We start from the raw sequence: 27381 nt of genomic DNA on the forward strand, positions 1-27381 counted from the left end.
GAAATACCTGTGGTTTTGCGTGCTTAAGTGTGGCACGTGGCCGTTAACTGTTCCCTAGCTATTGTAATCATGGGTTGCATACACACAAAAGAATTTGAATAGCCTCGGAGCAGGGCTTTAACACTCTAGAGGCCACATTTATGACTGTATCTTCATGAAACTTAGTCAGAATGTTAATCTTGATGATCTTTAGGTCAAGTTCGAATCTGGGTCATGTTGGGTCAAAACTAGGTCACCGGGTCAAATCAAAGGAAAAGCTAGTTGACACTTTAGAGGCCACATTTTTGACCATATCTTAATGAAACTTGGTCAGAATGTTAATCTTGATGATCTGTAGGTCAATAGTTCAGGTGAGCGATACAGGGCCTTCATGGCCCTCTTGTTGTATTAAGGCAACAGGTCACATGAAATGATATTATCAGAGTTTTCTGGTACCAATCAGTCTACCTTTTGCTCAAGTTTGAATCTGGGTCATGTTGGGTCAAAAACTAGGTCACCGGGTCAAATCAAAGGAAAAGCTAGTTGACACTTTAGAGGCCACATTTTTGACCATATCTTAATGGAACTTGGTCAGAATGTTAATCTTGATGATCTTTAGGTCAATAGGTCAGGTGAGCGATACAGGGCCTTCATGGCCCGCTTGTTGTATTAAGGCAACAGGTCACATGAAATGATATTATCAGAGTTTTCTGGTACCAATCAGTCTACCTTTTGCTCATGTTTTATTTAGGAGAAAGTATGTTTTGCATCTGTGTATTGTAATCATGAATCCCTAAGTAATGTCATGCCTGAATGTTTACACAGTAGATTAGACTGATTGTTCAGCTGTTCATATTGTACATTGTTTTATGGCACCATATTGAGTTCAAGCAGTTCTAGAAAAAATGTGTTTGGACAAGGTGCCACAAAGTTAAGTGTGCTGTAATATATGTTTATTTAAGTAACTACACATTTTAAAGTGATTTGTGTGGGACATTATTAAAAGAATATGTATGAAATATTAATAAAGATGATAATTGTGCAGAGGCAGATTTAGTCTGACATGAAGAACTTAGGTAGTCATTCACATTTGAGCAACATTTTATGAAATTTTTAGCTCGTCTGATTTTTAGCTCACCTGAACCAAAGGTGCAGGGTGAGCTATTACTTTGGGGTGGGTGGTACGGCATCCACAGTTTTACTTAAACATTCTCCTCTGAAACTACTGGTCAGAGTGATACCAAATTTGGTCTGCAGCATCCTCTATCAAGTTTGTTCAAATGGGGGCACTTCGCCCGTTTTAGGGGCTGCTGGAGCTAAAAAAAGAATAACCTGCTTGATGGATCTTCATCAAACTTGGTCTGTAGCATTATTATAAGGTCCTCTTCCAAGTTTGTTGCAATGGGGGCGCTTGGCCCCTTTTAGCTGGAGCTAAAAATAGAAAAACCTTTAAACAACCTCTTCTCATCAACTGCTTGATGGATCTTCATCAAACTTGGTCTGTAAGATCATTATAAGGTCCTCTCCCAAGTTTGTTCAAATGGGGGCACTTTTAAAGGCCTGGCTAAAAATGGGGGCCCTTTTAGGGGCAGGTAGAGCTAAATAAAGAAAAACCTAGAAACAACTTCTTCTCATGTCGAATCACTTGATGGATCTTCATCAGACTTGGTCTGTAGCATTATTATAAAGTCCTTTCCCAAATTTGTTCGAAATGGGGCACTTGGCCCCTTTTTGGAGCCGCTAGAGGTAAAAATAGAAATACGTTCAAATGACTTCTTCGTATGAACCACTGGATTGATCTTCATCAAACTTTGTTCAAATGGGGGCACTTTGCCCCTTTTAGGGGCTGCTAGAGCTAAAAATAGAAAAAAAAACATTAAACAACTTCTTCTCATGAACCGCTAGATGGATCTTCATCAAACTTGGTCTGTAGCATCATTATAAGGTCCTCTCCCAAGTTTGTTCAAATGGGGGCACTTTTAAAGACACCTTAGAGCTAAAAATGGAAAAACTTTGAAACGACTTCTTCTCATGTACCGCTTTGTTCATACTTGTTCTACTTTGTTCATATGGGGGCACTTGGCCCTTTTTAGGAGCCGCTAGAGCTAAAAATAGAAATATATTTAAATGACTTCTTAAAATGAACTACTAGATTGATCTTCATCAAACTTGGTCTGTAGCATCATTATATGTTCCTCTCCAAAATTTGTTCAAATGGGGGCACTTGGCCTGTTTTAGGGGCTGCTAGAGCTAAAAAGAGAAAAAACTTTAAACAAATTCTTCTCATAAACCACTTGATGAATCTTCATCAGACTTGGTCTGTAGCATCATTATAAGGTCCTCTCCCAAATTTGTTCAGATGGGGGCGCTTGGCCCCTTTTAGGGGCAGCTAGAGCTAAAAATAGAAAAACCTTGAAACAACTTCTTCTCATGAACCGCTTGAACTTGGGGTTTGTGATACCTTTCTTTAAAAGACAGCTAGCAATAAATGTTGATATGAATGGTATTTTTCCATATGTGAATAAAGTTGCATAGAAAATAGCCATTTTTATTTACTTTGAAACTCATGGGTAAATAAATGTGAGTGCCTGAATAAGAATAAATAACTTTGAAAAAGGTGTTTCCTTAAAGTGTTTCATGTTGGCTTGCTTGTCAGAGGTGCCTTTGAATTTAGCTAGCAGTCAAAACATGCATGCATCTTGTTTATCTTAGCACAGAGTAAAAACACAACTCAATAACTGTGGCAAGATACTAACAGACAAGTCCAGCTTGCGTGAGTACACTTAAATGATGGAAATGGTTAAGCAAATGTACTTCCATTACAGCTTCATTTTGTTGTAGGCCTACTTTGAAAATGTGTGGCTGTGAGGCTGTGTTTGTGGTGCACTGTGCTTCCAAGAAATCTACCCTTACCAGTACTATTCTTTTGTGTGTTTGATTATTTGATTTTTAGACTGATAATGAGACGTTTGATACAGATCATATTTATCATATTCCAACTAATAATACCAGTATTCAAATCAAGATCGGTGTGGCCATTTATATAAAAAAAAAAAATCTGAATGTTCTAAGTCAACTTTCAAAGGTTAGTCTGACTTGCTGCAGTCAAGGATGTGATAATGTGACAACATGTTACATAAATCAGATGAAAAGTCTAATTTCCTTACATACTTTTTTCTGGCTTTGACTGTTCATTATCCGGTTATTGTATCGGCAGTTCTATCTTGCACAGACGTCTTATGTGTTTGAGAGGAAATTTCTAATCTTGTCAATTATTTGAACAAAGAGGAAAGGAAAAACTGTTGAAGTTGGAAAACGCAAGGGAAATTTACTCTGGTAGAACTATCATTTAATCTTTCTCTGAATAAATGGAAGCTGTGTTAGAATCTAAACAAGTGAACACTTTAAACTTCCAGGCAGCCAGCTTTTTACTACTTCTACTTTATGAAACTAATGGTGAAATACATGTAATTCTGTTGATATACAAAATGGCTAGCTGTTTCCTTCCATAATTTCAGTGATCGTGATTAAATGCACACTGAAATCAAATGGTACGTATTTTAGACAAAGCTGCATCGTAGAACGACGCAAAAATATCAGATTTTGGAAAGAAAGACGTATTTTGATGAAATCAACAAGATTAGAGTATTTTAATTGGGAGAAAACTCTACTGGGAAACTTTATACTGCGGCTCTGCTTGGAATTAAGTGCGACCCAAGTAATTATCAGTTATTTTATTATCTGTTATAGTGGTGGTTTTCCACTGGTTTTACCACTGGTATCCAGTGGAAAAGCCACTGGATTCCAGCAGAACACCACTGGAATCCAGCGGTAAAATTGTCCGGTATTTCATTGGAAACCAGTGGAAAGCCACTGGTTTTACCACTGGTATCCAGTGGAAAAGCCACTGGATTCCAGCAGAACACCACTGGAATCCAGCGGTAAAATTGTCCGGTATTTCATTGGATACCAGTGGAAAGTCACTGGTTTTACCGCTGGTATCGAGTGGTTTCCAGTAAAATATCATTGAAATCCAGCAGTGAAATTGTCTTGTGTAGTTTGTAGAACATCGCATTGTTTCTACCAATAAGTGCCCATACTCCCCAGGCGAAATGAAGGTCATATGACCATAGACTACCATGGTAGTTTATGGTCATTTGACCATGGTCGACCACATTTTGTTAAATGGCACCACGGTTTTTGACGGTCAATAATCACCATGGTCGACCATGGTTGTGGACCATGGTTGACCATGGTTGTGGACCACAGTCAACCATGGTCGAACATGGTGTCATTATTGACTATAAAAAACCGTGGTGCTATTTAACAAAACGTGGTCGACCATGGTCATGACCATGAACAACCATGGTAGTCCATATACACAGGATCAGTTGACAGATACTGACGGACAACTAGCAAACAAAAGCTCAATGCTCATGGTGGAACAGTCCACATGAGGTTAAAATGAACAGAAACAAGCAAATTCGATGAATTGGATCCCCCGCGAAAGGGTCAGAGTTGATGAATGGCAAAAAAATATATCCAGCAAAAGTTAAGAATGTTACCAAGAAGCAAACAATTTCATTAGTCAAATCAAATTAAAAGAAATGAATGGTTTGTTTGGGTGGGCTGGGGGGGGGGGGGGGGTGAGGATACAACAGTTTACATGTTGATTATAATCTATTGATTGAAATAAAAATGAAGAAAAAAAAAAAAAAAAATTGGGGGGTGGGGGGGGGGGACCAAGGTAAGGTGGTGACCAGGTGTAGGTACACAACATCACATGTTTATAATAAATGTTCATGGAAAAGAATGAAAGAAGTTTAATGAAATTCTTCAAATGGATTGGTTTGTTATGTACAGATCTGTGGATTTTTAAACAATTAAAGGGCGATAACTATATGGAAAATTGACCATCGAAAAAAAAACTTGAAGGGCATGTCGCAGTATCTTGGTTCATGTCTGTTTCAAGTTTGATGAAATTCTACCTGCTGTTACTGAGAAATGGCTGCAGACGGACATTTTTCATTAAATCAAGGGCATAACTCTGACGGAAATTGACCTATCAAAAAAAAAACTTGACGGGCATCAGCACGTATCTTGGTTCATGTCTATTTCAAATTTGATGAAATTCTACCTGTTAGTTACTGAGAAATGGCTGCAGACGGACATTTTTATTAAATCAAGGGCAATAACTCTGAGGGAAATTGACCAATCAAAAAAAATACTTGACGGGCATCAGCACAGTATCTTGGTTCATGTCTATTTTAATTTGATGAAATTTACCTGTTAGTTACTGAGAAATGGCTGCAGACGGACTTTTTTATTAAATCAAGGGCAATAACTCTGAGGGAAATTGACCAATCAAAAAAAAACTTGAACGGGCTCATCGCAGTTGTTGGTTCATGTTTATTTCAAGTTTCATGAATTCTACAAGTAGTTACTGAGAAATGGCTGGGACGGACGGACGGAGGATGACGGACGACAACGCCATTTCAATACCCCCTCCCGATTCATCGGCGGGGGATAATAAAATCAAGTGTATATCTGACTACTAAAATTTAATTCCTTTTTCATTTATTGATGTATCGACTTGCAATTTTTTTTACATTTTAAAGAAGTATGCAATATGGAGGGAAGCATCTCTCAGATTGTTGATATCTTGTTGGATGATATTATAATTTATAATGGAACATTTTAGGTGGCTAAATTTTGATAAAGGAAACTGACTGTTCCATAAAATCATAATGGAGAAAATTTCAAATTCTGAGAGACCATTTCTTCGGTAGTAGTTACTTATGCAAATATACTGAAAATTTGGGTATATTATGTGAAAAAATTACTTTGTAACGAGAAATCAAAATACGCTATTTTGATATATCTTAAAATCAGTATATTTGAAACAATGTTTTGCACTTTACAAATTATAAGGTTTGTTTGAAATATATCAAAATATTTCACCAACACAGATAAGTAATTAAATGTATAAATATAAATTTGAAAGGGTTGTGAAAATACGTGACAGTTTCAGTCTATATCTATTTTTGCAAGTCAGTCATTTATTTGTCATAAAATTGCTAAGATGACAACAAATTATAGTCAGACTATGAAAGTTTACCTTTGAATCTGTCTATAAATGCAGGAAAACTATTCTATATCTAGGAAAACTTTTGGAGCCAGAATGCAGTCAGGCATCTTTGGTGCATTGTAAAACTTGATAATTGTGAAAATTACTAACATGACCATGGTAGTCCATGGTCAACCGTGGTTGAAAAAAGATGATCATGGTAGACCATGGTCAAACTGTTGATTGTCTTTTCTGACCATTGTCGACCATGGCTGACCATGGTTGACCATGGCCAATCTGATATCACAGTGGTTGACCATAGCCAGCCGTGGTCCTGACCATGTTTTCACCATGGTATTTGATGATTGACCACGTTAGTTCATGGTCAACCATCAAAAACTGTGGTGACCATGGTCAACCATGGTCAACATTTCGTCTGGGTGAGGGGCAACTGGGTTCTTTTTCCAGCAGACAAAAATTGAAGTGACTTTATTATATGTACTTTAGCTTTACTAACAATTGAAATAAAGTTCATTATGTTTGAGTCAGTAAAGGCGGGCAGTTACCCTATCCAGAGTTCCTGTATTCAGTACCAGTGCTAACCTGTTCTCAGCAAGTATCTGCCAACTTCTTCATATGAATCAGAGGTAGAGGCTGAATTTTTTTAAACACAATGTCTTTAATCAAATCCTCTATGAGAACATACACCTTATATATACATCCGTAGATCTGCTCTCTCCCTACTGAACTTAAAGCAGACAATTCAAATTAAAAACAAGGGGGTCATGATGACCCTGGATTGCTCACTTGAGTAATATGAGCTTCATGTTTCAGATAACAAACAGATGTTTAAATGTTAAGAAAGGTCAGTAGTTCACAGAAAGTCAGTTTTAAGATTATTGTGCAAAACTGTACATGTCATCAAAATTTCAAGGCTGTATCTTAAAAAGCATGAAAGTAGGTCAAGGTCAAAGTCAAGCGATGCCTAATTACTATGGGTCATCAGGTAATTATAATTAAACAGTCTAGGAAATAAGATAAGAAAATTTTTTTCCTATAAAACAAATGACCCCCAGGCTGGGGCCTCTTTTCATCCCAGGTGCATAATTTGACCAATCTTGTAAGAGAACCACTAGTCAATGCTAAATACCAAGTATCAAAGGCCAAGGCCTTGAACTTTCAGACATGAAGATTTTTAAAAAAAAAATCCTGTATAAGTCTGTGTAAAACTTGGGACCCCCGTGGTGGGGCCTCTTTTCCCCCATGGGTAATAATTTGAACAATCTTGGAAGAGGACCATAAGGCAATATTGCATACCAAATATCAAAGATCTAAGTCTTGTGGTTTCAGACAAGAAGATTTTTAAAGTCTTTTTTCCTTTATAAGTCTATGCAAAACTTGAGACCTCGGGGTTGGGCCTCTTTTCACCCCAGGGACAAACCAAGTAGAATAAGTTAATTTGTACCCCAAAATTTTTCACTGTTACCCCACTTTTTTGGCATGATGGGGTACAACTGTATCCCAATATTTCCAAAGTAGATATGATTACTCACAGATATCTTATCTATAGTACATAATGAGAACAAGTCTGAGTATTACGGCAAAACCTGTGTGTACACTAACCTTAAAAAATTAACTAAAAAAATCTCGACACTTGGATTCAAGATTTAAATCACTTGCCACTCACCGATGTTATTTCAAGCCTCATGCACTGGGGGCATTGTATTCTGCATGATGCCTGCTTGTGATGAAATAATACACAGAGGGCACCTTGGGTTTTCCTCCACCATCAAAACTGGAAACTCGCCATATGACCTAGAACTGTGTCAGTGCGACGTTAACCCCAACAAAGCAAAGAGGTCTTGTCTGCTCAGTAACTTGGAAGCCTAGAAAAAGTTGGCCCTGCCCAGTAGCATTTACCTCTTTTAGGACAATCTAGTTATGATGGATAAAGATTGAATGGACTCACTGAGATGTGTTTCTGAAAGATTAGTCCACTTGAATATCATCAAGTTAGCAATCAAACAAAAATGCTAATTATCATCTTTAATTTTCCAGCATGTTTGTATTTCATGTCTTGAAAACTATTATATTAATGGCACTGTAATAAAGTTTGATCATGATAAAAATACAATCTGAAACAATACATTATCCCTCTAAATGTCATTGAATTTTTATGGTACATAGAAAAAGCAATTATGGAAAGCTGCTTACCACATCTTAGTGTCTTCTCAATGCAATTAATTTGTAATTTCAGTTTTTTGTGTTACTTTAATGTTATAGGTCTTAAAAGGTTTATCGATAATTGCCTTCCTGCACAGTTGGAAATTTACTAGATGAGATTATTTTCTTTTGGCCACAGGCTGTTATTGAATTCACCTTTACTTCCTGTAAATATCTGGAGTGAAAGGCATATTTAACAGCTGATTGAAACTGTACATTTTGATTGGTGGATGAAAAATTTCATAGGTTTTCGAATGGAATAGATAATATTTTCTTAAGGGGTGTGCAGATGCTTTGAGCTGTAATACAAAATGTGTCTGCCAATAAGTGCTCAGTCAAGTTTGATTACTAGCCAAATCGGCTTAGGCACTTTAGAATTATGGCCCTTATTGAATTGCCAAAAACACTCAGATTTCTTGCGCAGCTTTGCCCCCAAACCGGCGCCTATACTACTAGGCGTACTTTTGGTGTCAAGAAAGCGCATGTACATGTGTATTAAGTAAACAGTATATAAAGACTGATTTACTATTTAGATGATTAGGCAGTTGTGGGAGACAATTGCGCTTTTCTCAAAAGCATCACTAGTTTCAGCCTGAAGGGCACTGTTCTGCAACAGTCTGATAACTTAATAAAAAAGACAGTTAATTTCAATTAGACAAAGTCCTATTAGTCAGATAGATTCTTTCAGCTGTTATTAAAGGCCTAAAGAAAATTAAATCTAGGCTTGATTTTAATCTGTGTAAATTTCAACATTTACTCAGAGATTGTCTTATAACATTACAGCAGAACTAAAAGTCTGAAAGTCCTCACTACTTTACAACTGATTTTGTCTGGAACACTTTTTAGCTCGACTATTCAAAGAATTTGAATGTGTGGCATACCTGATCTATGCTACAATAGGTTATTTGGTCAAAGGTCAAGGTCAAGTCATACAAAAATTACATACCATCTTGTCAGGGGGGAGCATAATGTTCTTTACAAACATCTCTCCTGTTACAATTCTAGGACAATGGACAAGTCACAGATTCTTGCTTGCTTGACTGACTTAAAATAATGAGAAAAGGCTTAGTCTTTTACACTCCAAAACATCTAACAGAAATACAATAAATTATGGCTTAGATTAAATCTGTAATTTACATATAGCCAACACAGATAAAGGGCACAACATTAAAGAATGGGAATATAGAAATAGACATTTTAGAGAAATTCTGCTGATCCTAAATATGATGAAAAATTAGAGTAGGAAGATGCAATTAATTGCTGAGAGACCAACAAGACATAAAAACTTGTGTGATAAAAGAGATATGGAGGTGTCTGAAAAATTGCATTGCCTGTTAATGATGAAAAGGATATTCCATCACATATGTCAATTTCCATATTACAAATCTTGTAGATAATAAAATATTTCAGAATGTATTTGACTTTTGTCTGCCCACATATATCCATTTTAACAACACAGAAAATAATGGAATATGAAAGATAAAAAAGTGTTAATGAATCTAGGGGAAAATAATGAAGTCCTGTATAATCAGATTGGAAAATACAGTACTATCAGTGCTATCTGTACTTGTATTTGTTTTTGTGACATAGATTTGCCATGTAATTATTGTTATCAGGGTATACAGAAAAATGAGAATATTTTTATTGTAGAATTATTGTTAGTTTCACATAAATTGTGTATACACTATAAGATTACAATTTGCATGAACTGCATGGTTAAGTTACCAAATGTATCAGTTAGCAGTTTTGTCCTAAAATGTTCTAACAGTTTAAAAGACTTAGAAAAATGACATAAAAGTATTTTTACACTGTCTCTTTGTCTTGTGACCAATTAAGGCTTTACTAAATTATGGAATAATTAATTGTTTGATATTAACATGATTAAGAGTAGATCAAAGACATAATGTATAGACATGAGGAAATTCTAATGATAACACAGCTTTCCATTTTTGACAAAATGGAATACAGGCTTGATATCTATAGTAACATTCCATTTGTCAGAACATTCAGGGATACCGAAAATTTAATTATTTACAAGGCTGCTATATATTTATCTTGGAGCTCATCAGACTAATTTTGATACCATTTGGCTTATCATGTGACAGACTGACATTTTTGGTGTGCTTTAAATAGAACATTATTAAGTGGTGTTGAATCTGATGTTTGAACATATTTGATTATTGTCTGGCATGACTATAGCAATATTCTTTTCAGATTATCTGTCAGGCAATAGGAAATGGTCTGACTGTCCTCTAGCACTGTTTCTGCTGAATCTTCACTTAATCTCTTTGTAGGGAAGAACACCAAGTTAATTTAAAGCATAATATTTATTTTTTTTTGGTTGTCTTTTTTGGACCTATACTGGTTGGGAACCAGTTTCCGGACACCTTTTCATATTTCGGCTCCATTATTCCCTAAAATAATATCTGACATAAATGAAGCCCACACTGAACAAACTTCAGCTACTTCCGCGTCTGATATTCTAATCAGCATTGCGTTGTGACGTAAACTATGGGTTCCATGGGTCCTCAAATGGGGTCACTTATTATTTTCCCAGTGAGGTAAACCAGTAGCCGGACAAATATTATGACGATGTTTTGCTGTTTAATTTTGATATCCAAATAAGTAATTAAACTATTTTTACATGTTTCTATATAATTAATCTCTTCAAAAATACATATGAAACATTACCCGACATTCAATACCGCTACGAAAGCAAAACGAGGTTGACTATAAAAAACTCGAGTTTCGTTTAACACGAATTCTTGATAATTCCAATAGGTATAGAATAAAATTAGTGCAAAAATCGACAGCCCTGCATTTTATTTAACTATTACGGTGTAACCATGAAATTAAAAGTAGCACATGTTATCAGCAGACAATCAATATGTAGTTTAAATATTTCTTCCCCACTTGATACCTCGGCAAGTGTAAACTACTGTGCATGCACAATGCTATCTTCATGCCCCGTTAAGACAGAAAGATGTTTTGTAAACTCAGGTGAGGTATCATCATAAAACCAAACATTATACAGCCTTGTAATATAGTGGTTTGTTGTAGACATGAAGAACAAACATCTAAATGATCTAGATGAAACAATTACGTGAATACCAATGAAATAAAGCGAATATTACATGTGTCCGGAAACTGGTCCTGTCCAGAAACTGCATCCCAACCAGTAGACTCATAATGTAGCTTGCCTGCTGAAAACTATTTTACACAATTGGCCATGATTATGATTTTGTTTACAAAATTGCAAAAGTGCACTGACAGTATAATTATTACCAACTTTCAGAGGTACTTAAAGTCTTGTTGCTGGTTGCTGTGATGTGATTATGCTAAAAATCATGCACAGAATGCAATTCATAAATCATCAAGTTACACTCTGCATTATGACAGTTTCTTTAATACTCACAGCTTGTCTAATGAAGAGGAAAAGTCAGACATTTGTTTCTTCAAGAAGTCATACGCTTAAGCTATAATAATAAACAACAATGTTATGTTTTCTCAGAAGTCATCATTTTATTGTTGCCAACAGTGCAGAGAAAATGAGCAGTAATTTAAAGGGTTGCCAGGACAGAAATATATTTCCTTTGTACACAGTTCTCTAATGACATCATCGTGTCTGACAGGATATAATAAATCCTCATTTTTCCACCTTCATAATTATATAGAGAGTAATCTTGGTCAGATTCCAGTGCTACAATTTGTACTTTTCCTGCAGTTCAGTGTGCAAAAGGAATTTTTCAGACAGCATCTTTTCTACAGTCTGTTATCGTTACATATGGTGATCTTGTCCCAAACTGTCAAGTGTCTACACTGCGAAAAATATGTGCAAATACGGGAGTATACGGTCCCGTATATGTCTAATATACGAATATCATATAAAAGGTATCTTTCCTGAAAGTATGGTCAAAACCTACGCCTTAAACATACTTTTGGACCTTGACAATCCCTAACTTTGAATACTGACATAAACTGTTGAAACATATTTATGCTAAGTATGAATGAACGGATCCATATGAGAAAAACATGAATGTCCAGTTAAAGAATACGGGATTCCCGTATATGGAATGTTCCATATACGGGAAAAATGTTTCAGGATACGCCCTTATATTAGGAGTATACGGAATGTGTACACTCCCGTATACGGAACCATTTTTCGCAGTGCTAGTTATAAATGTGATCATAACATAACTGAGCAGAATGAGTTGATAATAACAGATCAACTTCTGTTTTAGACCTTTTAGCTATCCAGCTTCTACACGGCTTTGTTTTTTATTTGATTTATGATAGTTTTAGTTAAAAATCGCACTCGTCCTGCAGGACTATTAACTACAGCATTTTCCACACAACTGGGGCTGATTTCTACTGTATTTACTAGCGGATGAGTGGATTTGTCCAGCCCTGTTTTACAGGGACATATAGTATCAACATTATCTCCACCTGCCATGAAACAGCACCTTTTTCAGACCTATTTCATTTTGTTATATTTCAGTCAAAAAGAGGCACAAGACATAGACCAAGAATTGTTCACAGAGTTTGCCTTTAGTGTGGATCAGTTGATGGAACTGGCTGGTTACAGTTGTGCTGTCGCTATAGCAAATGTAAGTTAAAGTAGTTTGATTTTAGATTTTTTTAAACAAAGTTTAATAGTTAAAATGAAGGATTTTTACCTGTATCAAAAAGATTGGAAGCTTTTACTGAACAAAACAATTTGCATTTTTATACGCCCCAATGGACGTATTATTTTATGACACTGGTGTTAGTCCATTAGCAATTTCGTGTCCAGTCTGTAACTCTTGAACCCCTTTGAAGGATTTCGAAGAAACTGACACAAATGTTCACCGCATCAAGACGACATGTAAAGTGCATGTTCTGGATGGCTCAGTTCAAGGGCAAGGTCACACTTAGTGGTCAATGGTCATATGACTTTGTTTCCTGTCCGCTCTTTAACTCTTGAACTACTTGAAGGATTTTAATAAAACTTGGCACCAATATTCACCATATCAAGATGACTTGCAAAGAGCATGTTCTGGATGGCTCGCTTTAGGGTCAAGGACAGACTTAGGGGTCAAAGGACATACCTGAACCTCTTCAAGGATTTTGAAGAAACTTGACACAAATGTTCACCACATTGAGGCAATATGCAGAGTGCATGTTCTGAACAGCTCACTTCAAGGTCAAGGTTACAGTTAGGGGTCAAAAGTCATATGGCTATTTTTCGTGTCCACTCTGCAACTCTTGAACTGCTTGATGGATTTTAGAGAAACTTGGCACAAATATTCACCACAACAAGACAACTGGCAGAGAGCATGTTCTGGGTGGCTCACTTTAAGGTCAAGGTCACACTTAGGGGTCAAAGGTCATACCTTTGGATGTATATTGATTTGCATTTCGGTGCTCTTGTTTAAATTTCTATCTAGGAACCTGTTTCATAAAGACAGTATTAGATATATGATGTTTGAAACATTAGATATTATTTCAACAGTTACTGTTGTTTGGTAACTGCTAATGATAATAAACTTAATTCTGCCTGGTTGATAAAAAAGTGGTAGAAAAATATTTACAACAGCGTAAAAGGTAAGTAAAAATGACAGATTTGAATTTTTAGAATTGTTTTGTTCTTTGGGCAGTCACCAGGTTTGGGCAGTAGCACACACAGGAATTTTGTATTGTTATGGGTAGAAGCTTTTTATACGCCCGTCTCTGAAAGAGCGGGGCATATTATGTGAACACCCGTGGCAGCGGGCGGGCGGGCGGTCGCCGTCCAAAAACATGTCCGCTCTCTAAGTCAAACAGTTTTCATCCGATCTTCACCAAACTTGGTGACAATGTTTATGGGCATAATATCTCAGCCAAGTTCGATAACCAGCAATATCACTCCCGGCATTCTTGAGGTATGGCCCTTGAACTACTCAAAATCTGCAATTTTAGCCTTGTCCGCCCTCTAAGTCAAACAGTTTTCATCCGATCTTCACCAAATTTGGTGACAACGTTTATGGGCATTATGTATCTCAGCCAAGTTTGATAACCGGCAAAATCCCCCCAGGCATTCTTGGATTATGGCCCTTGAATTAGGCCAGATTCGATGACGGGCGTATTTTGTGACAGTCTGCCACTCTTGTTTTGTCAGTTGAAAAGACTGTGATTAGCATCTTCTGCATGTGTTACTGATAAATGTGTCATTTTGTTGTGAAAAACATGAATTTTAACAAAACAATGAGATGTCTTGCTGAAAGCTTTTGTTGCTCTTGAAACCAAGAAATCCAGTTTTTAGTAGCAATTTTGTTTTCAAGTTTTCCATTAGTTTTGTATCTTGTCATGTAAGGTTTAAAATGGTAAAAAATGATGTGAATGTCCATTTTCATGTTTTAAGGAAGAGATGTAGTGAGACTGAAGTAGAAGTAGAATAATGGATGTTGATATTTCAAACTTGTATGAATTTATTGAAGGTCAAGGTCACACTTAGTGGTCTAAGGTCATATGACTTTGTTTCTTGTCCACTCTGTACCTCTTAAACTGCTTTTAGGACTTTATAGAAACTTTGCACAAATGTTCATCACATCAAGATGACATGCAGAGTGCATGTATGTTTCAGATGGCTGACTTCAAGGTCAAGGTCACACTTAGGGGTCGAAGGTCATACCTTCAGGTGTATATTGCTCTGCATTGAGGTGCTCTTGTTTCAGTAGTTGTCTTGCTTAAGTCAGAATTCAGCGGATTGCAAGTTATTCTCAAAATCTCTAACTTTAATAATTGTTAGTAATTGTTATCCAGTGTTCACTAATCTTTGTCACAATGTTTATGGGCATAATATTTTGGCCAAGATTGATATCCAGCTGGAGTCATGGCCCTTGAATTACAGTGAAACACCGCTCGCTCGAGGTCGCAAGGGGATGAGCAAAATGCTCGAGTTATCCATGGTTTCGAGCGACCCAAACATTGACCAACATATGAAGAAAGTTGAAGTTTGGTTTACAAATTGTCATCGAGACCATTTGCAGAGGAAACGGTGATGTGTAATAATAACACACTCATGACATTTTCAAAAAAACGTATTACAAACATTATTTATGATAGATCGTAAATGGCACATGTGAAGAAACAGCTAAGACATTTTTTTTTATTTGAAATACTGAAATCGAATTCGCAGTTTTCTTCTCCAAATTAAGATCTCATAATATCGTCTCAATTTTATGAAAAGGCTTTATTTGCATGCAAACAACTGTTGATTAAAATATTAAGATCTCATAATTATCTTCTCGATCCCGCAGAAAAAAGTAATAATTAACAACAATTTTTATCAATAAAAGTTTTCTTCCACCTTTCATCAATAATTAATCTCATTATCAGATCAAATATACCGACAAACAAACATTTAAGATAGTCGGGGAATAGATCATGCAATTCTCACGGTGTGCGAAAATTTTGAATTAACCGATACATTCTGACCGCCGAAGGTGTGAAAAGAAATTTTGACACCTCTGCTCGAGTTTGCCGTAAGCAACAAAGAGTAAATTAATACACAGGGACCAGGTGTCATGCTCGAGCGATCGAGTTATCGATGCTCGACCCAGCCATGGTAATTTCACATAGAAAATAGAAGGAAATCGGCCGGGACCACATGAATTGCTCGAGCGAGCCCGGGTGCTCGAGTCATCGATGCTCGAGCGAGCGGTGTTTCACTGTACTTCAAATTTCAAAAAGGAACAGTGTCTACTTTTTAACTTGAGCAAATTTTATCCAGTGAGTGTTCACCAGATAGGGTCACAATGTTTTTGGCCAATTTCCAACACCAGTTAGATTGTCCTAGTGGCTCTACAGTTATGGCCCTTGAGTTACTAAAATTTGAAAAAAATTAACAGTGTCTTCTCTCTTACTTTATTTGTTCTTATCCAGTGTTAATTAGCCTGCTGGCAGCAAGTGATTCTGTCCTTTCGTCCGGTGCAGACATCATGGTCTGCACTGTTGGCTATTCAGTTGGTAAATTTTCAGTGAACACACCTTTGAATAATAAATGGTATTGCCCAGATTGAATGCTGGACCAGTCCATTTAAAAATTTAGCAGGGTAACAATATCACAATGGTTATTGGCATAATATCTCAGCCAAGTTCAATAACCAGTCACATTGTGGCTATTTAGTTCTGGTTCATGAATTTCTTAAATTTGAGAAAGTTGGTAGTGTCCACTTAATAACTTAAGCAGTTCTTATCCAGTGCTCTCCAAAGGTGAAGTTTTTATGACCTTTGAATTACTGTACTCAAAGTTGACACAGTTGACAACTTATGTTTGCTTAGTTAGTATTTTAAAAGTAATGTGTGTATTCCGGTATTGTGAAAGTTTTGCACTTCTGTTGGGCATCGTTAACATTTTCAAATGAACTATATTTTCAGTGTTACCCTGTAGAAAAGATGACAAAAGACAGCCATGCTGTTCTAGTTTGTTGTGGACCTGGAAACAATGGTGGTGACGGCCTTGTTTGTGCCAGACATCTTAAAATGTTTGTATGTATTTTCTTGTCAGGCTTAAATAAATTATTTGTACAAACCTCTAAAACATAGGTGCTGTAATAATCTGTATCAAATCCCACCTGCTTAGCTCAATAGAGAGAGCACAGATCTACAGATTATGGGGTCGCAAGTTCGATCCCCGAGGGGCGTATGTTCTGCATGAGAATTCGATAAAAAGACAGTGTGTCCGAAATCATTTGTCTTCCTCCTCTGATTCGTGTGGAGAAGTTGGCAGTTACTTACTAAGAATAGATTTGTATAGGTAAAGTTAACTGCCCACCCTTACGTAACTGAAATACTGTTAAAAAATGTGTTAAACCCAAAACAAACAATCTGTATCCATTGCATTATGCAGGCATGTCAAAATGTGTGATTTAGTTAGTCTTTATAGACTGTCAGACTGTCAGTATTTGAGCTTTAATAGAAACATAATAGTTAGCCATTTGTCCCTATCTTCCTGCAGTAGAGAGTAAATTGTTGATATGCTGGTATTTAATTTCCAGACAATCTTTATTTATTGCTGTTACATTGCATGTTACTGTCACAGAACGGAAGTTTTAAACATTTTTATGCACACACTTGCTCTTTATTTCAGTTGAAGGAACAAAAACTTTTTATGGACAATAAAAACACATTACAAAGCAGATTAAATTAAGCATAATAAAACCATTATATTGATTCCTATGGAATGTTTCTTCAACTTGATGGCCAGTTTTCAGACAGTTTAGCCTCCACTAGATAGCCTCCACTAGAGCAGGACTGTAGGTTCCAGCTAGCAGATTATGAAGACTTTGTTTACTCAAGAGGACCTCTGTCATACTCTAAATATATCCTGTCATACTCAAATATATCCTGTCATACTCTAAACATATCTTATAATCATTTCCGACTGCTTCAGTTCTGCATTGTGTTTCATAGGTATTGAAACACACACATCCGACCAGTGAGGTCTTTAGAGACTTGTTCTCCTTTAGATAATTTCATAAGACATTCTCACGTCACTGCTGTCTTATATCATGATTTATTTGTCTTATTTTTATTAAGAGACAGATGTCTGATATATTACCATCTTGAAGAATTAACTTTCACTCTATTAGGCTCGTCACAGGCATTGCAATATCAGAATATGCCCTGAGCGCCTTTTTAGGTCTGTCCCTGTCTTCAGGCTGTTGAAGCAAGAACTGGACAACTGTGTGTGTCTCTCAATTCAGTTGTTGTAGCAATAGTGTGACATTTAGTTCTGTTCCTGTCTTCAACTGGTGTAAGAAGAATAATGTTGACAAATTTTGTCCTGTCGCCATTTTTTAGCTCACCTGTCACATAGTGACAAGGTGAGCTTTTGTGATCACCCTTCGTCCGTCGTCCGTGCGTCAACAATTTCTTGACTGTGGTTTCATTTATGATTTTATTTTAACCAAACTTGCACGCAACTTGTATCACAATAGCACAATAGCAGCTTTATTTATGATTTGATTTTTACCAAACTTGCACACAACTTGTATCACCATAAGATCTTGGTTCCTTTCTTGAACTGGCCAGATTTCTTTATGGGTTCCAGAGTTAGCTATTTTGACCTTGTCTGCACAATAGCAGTTTCATTTATGATTTTATTTTAACCAAACTTGCACGAAACTTGTATCACCATAAGATCTTGGTTTCTTTCTTGAATTGGCCAGATTCCATTATGGGTTCCAGAGTGATGGCCCCTGAAAGGGCCAGAATTAGCTATTTTGACCTTGTCTGCACAATAGCAGCTTCAATTATGATTTGATTTTAACCAAACTTGCACACAACTTGTATCACCATAAGATCTTGATTCCATTTTATACGTCCGAAAGAACGTATTATGTTATCACCTCGGTGTCCGTCTGTCTGTATGTCAGTTGGTTAGCAATTTTCCTTCCGCTCTGTAATTCTTGAACCCCTTGAAGGATTTCAAAGAAACCTGACACAAATGTTCACCTCATCGAAATGATGTGCAGAGCACATGTTTCAGATGGCTCACTTCAAGGTCAAGGTCACACTTAGGGGTCAAAGTCTAAGTCCAACATTTCTCATCCGATCCTCACCAAACATGAACAAAAATGTGTTTGACCATAAGACCTCGGCCAAGTTTGATAACTAGCCAAATCCTCCCAGGCACTTTTGAATTATGGCCCTTGAATTACTGATTGGATCCATTCATCACAGCCATCGAGAGAAACTAGACATTTTTCAATGGGGTCCACTCATCAAAGCCATCAAGAGAAACTAGACATTTTTCAATGGGGCAGTTGTGGGAGACATGCGCCTTTCTCAAAAGCATCTCTAGTTGTTTTTTGTAATTACTTCCCTTTTATATTACTATAAATAGCTTATTTATTAACTGTTTTATTATTGGCCATAGGGAAAAACCGAGACCACTTTTTTGTGGTACAACATGGATGGTACCTCCAATTTTTATGTGTATTTTGACATATTTATACCTTGTAAGAATTTTTTTTCTTTTTGGTTAAATTTCTTTCCTGTGTTGTTTGACCTTCTTGTCCATAAGTGCAGTGATAACAAGTGAGCAATATAGGGCCATTATGGCCCGTTTGACAAGTGATGTATTTGCTGTGACAATATCAAGCTGTGACTCATCAGTTGGCAACAGTTTGTCTGCCTATTCAGTCATGTTTCTCCTGCAGTTTCTGTAGCTATTATACAACTTTGTTGGGCAATCATATCTATTGAATCAGTGTTAAATAATCCTAGATCTTTTATCATTAGACTGTAATACAAGAAAATCAGTTTTGCCAAAATTACCTACTTGTTAAGGCAGAACATTGATAGATAATTTGTACTTTCCTTTCACTGGCAAAAACTTCGGTATAATTCACCATTAGCAAACATGGAGATATACAAGTGAGTGTTCTGTTCGGTAGACAGTAATGAAAGGTTGTTGGAATGTTGTATTGTTAATTTTATAGTAATTGTTTCTAGTAGAATGCTTCAGGTCCCTAAATCAATATTTAATAAGATTGTGTCTGGTTAGTAAATAGAATTACAGGCCTTTCTGATTTAATCGTGTAATATTACAAAAATTGTATGAAATTGCAGGGGACTAAAAGCTTTCCGATACTTAAGGCTAATTGAAGAGAAGCTTTTTTCTTGTTTTTCTGCAATATTTTATCTACCTTCGATATAATGATATGACATTACCATAAAACGTTAAACTTGATGGTGTGTTACAATACCATAATACAATTAACTGAACAGCTGGAAAAAAAATAATAAAAAAAATATTTACATTAGTGTGCTATTCCTTTCCATTGAAAATCTTGTTTACAAATGGAAAGGAAATATAATGTAAATTTAAGAAACTTTACGAACTTTTTTTTCGGTGTTCATGCAAAATGAACGACAGAATAAGATTGGCATATTAATCATGAATCGTGCTAGGCATTCATGCATTTGCTGATCCTATATTCTGATGTTCTTTTCTCATGAACACGGAAAAAAAAATCATTGAATGAAATCATAAGCATGATAAGTGTGCATAAAGGGCAAACTGGTTAGGTTTACTGAAATACTGATGAAAAATGGCTCGAAAAGTCTAGTCCAGATTTCAACAAATGTGAGAGGTACAGGCATTTTGTTAGTATTTGGTCCCATATACTTTTTTAGTATAATTTGGGTATGCTGAATTCAAAAATATATGTTTGCCATCTGACAAATTGCGGAAAACAAAATGGCCGCCAAATTAAGATATTTCTAATATAAATATGTAATAGTACTACAATTATCCAAAAATATGTGGGGTTCTTTATCAAAGTTATGTGTAACATAGTAACAGATTAAATTAACAACACTTTTTTTCAAAGATGAATAACTTTTAATCCAAATGTGTGCTCCGTTAGGAGAAAATAAAGCACTTAAAACCCCACTCTAACTTGACTATTTCGCCAAAAAGATGATTATTAAATAATTCACGTTGGTTATAATTGCAAAGCTACTGCTGAATACAGTACACTAGTTTTATATTGGAATCAATTTACAGGACAGAAGATTAATCCATAAACTGTTTATCATATAATTATTTCAAAATAATATAGATTGAAATATTTGCTTTCAAGTTAATTTCATGTTCATTTCATGCCCCGAATTCATACAGCTGATCGCATATACATAATTTATATCTGTGCATAAGAGCCCAGTCTTTTACATCTACATCTGAGGGTCCTACATCCTGCTGTACACTTGCAAGCTCAATACAAGCTTGAGGAATTGGATCATGGGTAATAAGAACTGGCTTAAGTGTGTCATCTGCCACCTTCCATCGGAAGGTGCAGGCAAGTCTGCATTGAGAACAGTTGATTGGTTCCATACTATGAGCTCTTCTAATGTAAATTGAGCAAGCATGGTTGGGAGTATATGTTCAGGACTTGTAGACCTGCCAAACATAACATTTTGAGCACTGTCAGTACTTATAACATCCTGGCCATACATTTTGCAAAAAAAATATTCACAGTTTTTCATTACTTCATCAGACAGTTGTCCATATCCAAGACCTTCTATCAGTTTTGCACTGGCTGTAAACACTTCAAATACAGATCTTTAGAGAATCCACAGAAATTTGATGCTGTGTCACAGCCAGTGAATGCATGAAAGGCAAGTAAATTTCTACACAACTCTTCAGTTATTGAGGATTTATTTAACACTGTGTTCACTTGAATGTATTTTCGTTTTTTTTTCACTGTTCCAGCCACCATCCGTACTGCTGCATTTATTTCCTGCAAGTGGCATAGTTAGAGCAAATACGTCAGTATCGCTGGTAGAAACAACAACAGTGTTACAATCTGATCGTTTACTGCAGTGAAAAGCATGGAGATGATTCTCGTGTGAGCTTCCCTGCGTTTAGCCTTTAATTTATTAATACATCCAAATTAAGTTCAATGGCAGTGTTTTCAACTGTTTCTTCTTCCTAAAAGCCGACACCAACAACCAACGTCCTTTCTGTAGGTGATTGCATGATCAGCTTCTGATAAAAATCTACTACGTCAATTTTATTTGTAGGAAGTACTAAAAAAGGTCACGCCAGATTTCAAATAATTCATTAAAATTTGCAAATCATCCATTCCAGGGCACTGCCCATTTCAAATCCACAAGCTTAAAGTAAAGAGCCTGGTCAACAAGTTATAACTGATTGCGAGAGTCGCAGTCTTTCTGATATATGCATACACTTCTGAACAATAGTGTTAAATGTCTCGATATTTCATTCTCAGTAAGATTCAGCGGAATAACATGACCAGTTTCAGGATCCATTGATTCCAGGTTGTTGTTTTTAGCTCACCTGAGCAATGCTCAGGTGAGTTTTTCTGATCGCTCGATGTCCGGCGTCTGTCGTCCGTCGTCTGTCGTCTGTCGTCTGTCAACATTTAGCTTGTGTATGCGATAGAGGCTGTATTTTTCAATTAATCTTCATGAATATTGGTCAGAATGATAACCTTGATGAAATCTAGGCCGAGTTCGAAAATGGGTCATCTCGGGTCAAAAACTAGGTCACTAGGTCAAATCAAAGAAAAACCTTGTGTATGCGATAGAGGCTGTATTTTTCAATTGATCTTCATGAATATTTGTCAGAATGATTGCCTTGATGAAATCTAGGCCGAGTTCGAAAATGGGTCATCTCGGGTCAAAAACTAGGTCACTAGGTCAAATCAAAGAAAAACCTTGTGTATGCGATAGAGGCTGTATTTTTCAGTTAATCTTCATGAATATTGGTCAGAATGATAACCTTGATGAAATCTAAGCCGAGTTCGAAAATGGGTCATCTCGGGTCAAAAACTAGGTCACTAGGTCAAATCAAAGAAAAACCTTGTGTATGCGCTAGAGGCTGTATTTTTCAGTTATTCTTAATGAATTTTGGTCAGAATGATAACCTTGATGAAATCTAGGCCGATTTCGAAAATGGGTCATCTCGGGTTAAAAACTAGGTCACTAGGTCAAATCAAAGAAAAACCTTGTGTATGCGCTAGAGGCTGTATTTTTCAATTGATCTTCATGAATATTAGTCAGAATGATTGCCTTGATAAAATCTAGGCCGAGTTCGAAAATGGGTCATCTCGGGTCAAAACTAGGTCACTAGACCAAATCAAAGAAAAATCTTGTGTATGTGATAGAGGCGGTATTTTTCAATTGGTCTTCATGAATTTTGGTCAGAATGATAACCTTGATGAAATCTAGGCAGATTTCGAAAATGGGTCATCTTGGGTCAAAAACTAGGTCACTAGGTCAGATCAAGGAAAAACCTTGTGTATGCGATAGAGGCTGTTTTTTTCAATTGATCTTCATGAATTTTGGTCAGAATGATTACCTTGATGAAATTTAGACCAAGTTCGCAAATGGGTCATCTGGGATCAAAAACTAGGTCACTAGGTCAAATCAAAGAAAAACCTTGTTTATGCAATAGAGGCTGTATTTTTCAACTGATATTCATGAAACTTAGCCAGAATGATTACCTTGAAAAAATCTAGGCCGAGTTCGAAAATGGGTCATCTGGGGTCAAAAACTAGGTCACTAGGTCAAATTGAAGAAAAACATTGTGTATGCAATAGAGGATGTATTTTTCAATTGATCTTCATGAAATCTGGTCAGAGTGATTGCCTTGATGAAATCTAGGTCGAGTTTGAATATTGGTTATCTGAGATCAAAAACTAGGTCACTAGGTCAAATTAAAGAAAAATCTTGTGTATGCGATAGAGACTGTTTTTTTCAATTGATTTTTATGAAATTTGGTCAGGATGATTGCCTTGATGAAATGTAGGTCAAATTTGAATATGGGTCATCTGAGGTCAAAAACTAGGTCACTTGGTCAGATCAAAGAAAAAACTTGTGTATGTGATAGAGGCTGTATTTTTCAATTGATCTTCATGAATTTTGGTCAGAATGATTGCCTTGATAAAATCTAGGTCGAGTTTGAACATGGGTCATCTAGGGTCAAAAACTAGGTCATATCTAAGAAAATGCTTGTTTTATCGCAAGAGACCAATTTTTTGGTCCAATCTTATTGAAAATTGGTCAGAATATTTGTTTCCATGAAATCACTAGGTCAGACATGCTTTACACTGTTATGGTGTGTTTCTTAGGTGAGCGACCTAGGGCCATCTTGGCCCTCTTGTTTTCAGCTAAGGATGTGTCTACTCTTAGTATGTCTCTGTAGCTCAGTGTGTGTCCTGCACTATGAAATAGGTTAACTAAATGTTTTAACCTAGTCATCTAGTGCAATGTACTTACAAGATCTATGTGTTAGGGTTCCATTTTTTACCATCACTCACTCCATAAAGAATATCTTGTGCTACACTTAATATTTTTGTTTGCCTATCAGATTCAGGATCTTTGTGGTCAAATTCTTCATCTAGAAGCTCTTGGCCAACATACGTTAGATAAAGAAACATGAACAGACACTCCGGAACACAGTTTATTCAATCATTTCCAGTCACACTCAGTCCAGAATGTCCTTCCAGAGAGAACAAATTAGCCTTTAGTTTAAGTTCTACGTGTACTTATGACAAGAAGTCGTCACTGGAATTATATTTCTGTATTGTCGGCCATTCATAACTATGACCAGTAATATTATAATGGGCATCTCTAAGCAGCACATTCATACAGAACAAGAAGTGCATTCCTTCCATCAGAAGATATATGTAGTGGAATTACAAACTAAGATTGGTTTCTCAGTTTACTTTGTAGGGCTTCTTTGAAAGATGATATTCTAGAATTAAATGACAAAGAATTGTTGAAGAAGTCTCTTCAGTACGTATGCGGTATCCGTTCCAACTGTCTGAAAGCTGCAGTATTTGCGATTTCATTGCAGCATACCCACATTCATGTAAAAGAAACATGATGGCAAGATCTGTATTTGAGTTGTCCGACTTGGTTTTGGGAACTCCGTATCTAAACGAATTTAAACATTTTTATGATATTTGCCCTCTGTTGACATCAGAGAGTCATAATCGCATCCTTTAAAATATTATCACTGTCTAGTTATGTAAAAGAGTTTTTCATGTTTTGTTTTGTCCCGACAGAACATACCCATTTCCCAATTAAGTTGGAGTATTTGATAAGTTTGATGAGGATGCAGCTTTATTTGATGTGTGTTCTATATTAAACTTAGCTTTATGTGTGTTCTATATTAAACTTAGCTTTGACTGAATAGTATGTATTAGTTCTTTGTGGACAAAATTATAATAACACTTTCTATGACAACGTGTTTTGTCATTTTCATCTATTTTTTCAATTCTACTAATGGCTTCATATTTAGAAAAAAATCTCTAAAAGAAATCTTGACTCAGCAAACTCTTTTAGAGATGTTATGCCTTGAGGCTATTTAGTTTCAAGTTTTGTCCCATTTTGCCTCCTGACAAATGAGGTACCATATTGTGCTATTTTGAAATGGTCTCTTGAGATGCAAAGTCTTTTCCATTCCTACTTTGGAATATTTTAACACCTATGAAAACAAAATAATATTTATTACTTATCATTCATAAGTAATTATAGTATATAAAAAAGCTAGCTTTAACAGATTCTTATAAATGAACATATCACAGATACTGAAAGTTAAAATAAATACAATTTCACAAAATCTTAAAATATAACGAAGTATATATAAAGCAAAACATCTCTAGAAAAGTTTAGGAATAAAATATACATATTAATTTGCCCTACCTGTAAAAATCCCTCGAAAAGTCCCGATTCCATGAAGTATTCTTGACACCTCTTAAACCTTACTGATCATATAAGATTGTGTTCTTGTCAGAGTTAATTTGCATTGAATAACAGGTAAAACACAAGAGTTTAGATAACTCTTTAACAAATTCATGATTTGACTCAAAATGTTGTTATTGTTGTTATTGTGATAGAGACCTGGATTGTTTATACTAATTAAGTTGCGTACCAGGTGCTTTAAGCACTAGAATTGGCAATAGGGGTAAACATGAACGTATATTCCATATGAAAAGGGCGCTCAACAAATTTGATATAATAATAATAATACATTGTAATAATAATAAGTTCACATTAGCCTTAATCTTAATCCTGTCACACTTAATTTTCATCAATTATTATGGTGCTAAGATATTAAAAAGTTGATTATTAAATAAAATGATCCTACAAGGATAAAATACGTTCTACATGGTATTTTGTTCATTACAGACAATGTCATGTTAATTAAGTTTTAACTTCCCCATTGTTTATTTTTTCTTAAATGACTATTTTAAAACTGCAAAACCATTTCATCAAAAATATCATTTTCTTTTCGTCCTTTAAAATTCCAGCAGAAGTTTTCAATCTAATACTTAGTCTCATTTTTCTATTCTATAAATGATGTTGGATATTTTTTTTTTCTAAATTGTCTTCAAATTCCCCTTTTTGAACCCTATAAAGTTCACATTTTAACTTGTGATAAATTTTATTGATAAATATTTACTCAATCATACTAATAACATGAAATAATTTGTTGAAACATATCTAAAGATAAAGATCTGTATTATAAAGTAATATCGATGGAAATATTTTTGTTAAAAACAGTGTTCATTTTTGCCCCCATTTTTAACCCTTTCAGAGGCATTTGCCAGATGGCCAACATATATTTTTGGATTCAGCATACCCAAAATATGTTAAAAAAGTATGTTGGACCAAATACTAACAAAATGCTTGTAACTTCTTAATTAAGCTTATATCTGCAAAATCGGACTAGACTATAAGCCAAGACCTAGGAAACAAACAAAACAAAACTTAAATGTCCGAATTTAAAGCAAAAACAATAAATTCTTTCTAATTTATCTTATTTTGATGTATTTACCAGAAGTTTTATTGTTTTGTACAGCTAGGAGTTTCATTATTTTAAATGGAATTGATACTGCAATCAATTTAGTATTTTCATGGAGGAAATCCTGAATTATGTCTTTAAATTTTGTCTTCAGTTAAGACTGTGTTTTTAGTGTTCTGTGCTTCCGAGAAATCTACCCTTACCTATTATAATTATGTCCCCCCGCTGGGGGAAACATTTTGTTTTTGCCCTGTCCGTCCGTCCGTACGTCACATTTCATTTCCGATCAATAACTGGAGAACCATTTGATCTAGAACCTTCAAACTTTATAGGATTGTAGGCTGCTGACAGTAGACGACCCCTATTGTTTTTGGGGTCACTCCGTCAAAGGTCAAGGTCACAGGGGCCTGAACATTGAAAACAGACATGATTTTTTTCCGCTTTTAAGCGGAAATCAGCTTTTCACTCCCTCAAAGTCCGATTTTTTATGGTCGTTTCCGATTTTTTATGATCACTGAAAAATCCGATTTTTTCGAATCCGTTTCGGTACTTTCACCACATTTCGGCATTTAGAATTGCACAGCTTCCGCTTCTAAAGCTACGACCATTGTGATTGGTCGAGGTTTTCACAATTGTCCAATAATCGCGGCCGTTTTATCTTAGATTAGACCCGGGTGAAACAATGGCGTCGCGCATTGTTGAGTGGGATTTTCGCACAAAATCCTTGGATAAAGGATTAAGAAATGGTTGGAAATGGGAATGGTCGAAGAAAAAGGTGGACGGGGAACTAATTTGGTGTTATATACGC

At 35.8% G+C, this 27381-nt stretch overlaps 1 protein-coding gene across 2 annotated transcripts in view; it reads left to right on the plus strand.

The window, feature by feature from the left end:
- The window catches only part of LOC123541787 (NAD(P)H-hydrate epimerase-like), a 136569-nt gene that overhangs the window by 92288 nt on the left and 16900 nt on the right, over nucleotides 1-27381 (plus strand). For both annotated transcript variants that reach the window (XM_053531143.1, XM_045327386.2), the window contains 2 exons: nucleotides 12768-12876; nucleotides 16667-16777. In XM_053531143.1, coding sequence (XP_053387118.1) covers nucleotides 12768-12876; nucleotides 16667-16777 — 220 coding nt within the window. The remainder of the gene's footprint in view (nucleotides 1-12767; nucleotides 12877-16666; nucleotides 16778-27381) is intronic.

Source organism: Mercenaria mercenaria, chromosome 19 (assembly GCF_021730395.1).
Source record: "Mercenaria mercenaria strain notata chromosome 19, MADL_Memer_1, whole genome shotgun sequence".
NCBI lineage: Eukaryota > Metazoa > Mollusca > Bivalvia > Venerida > Veneridae > Mercenaria > Mercenaria mercenaria.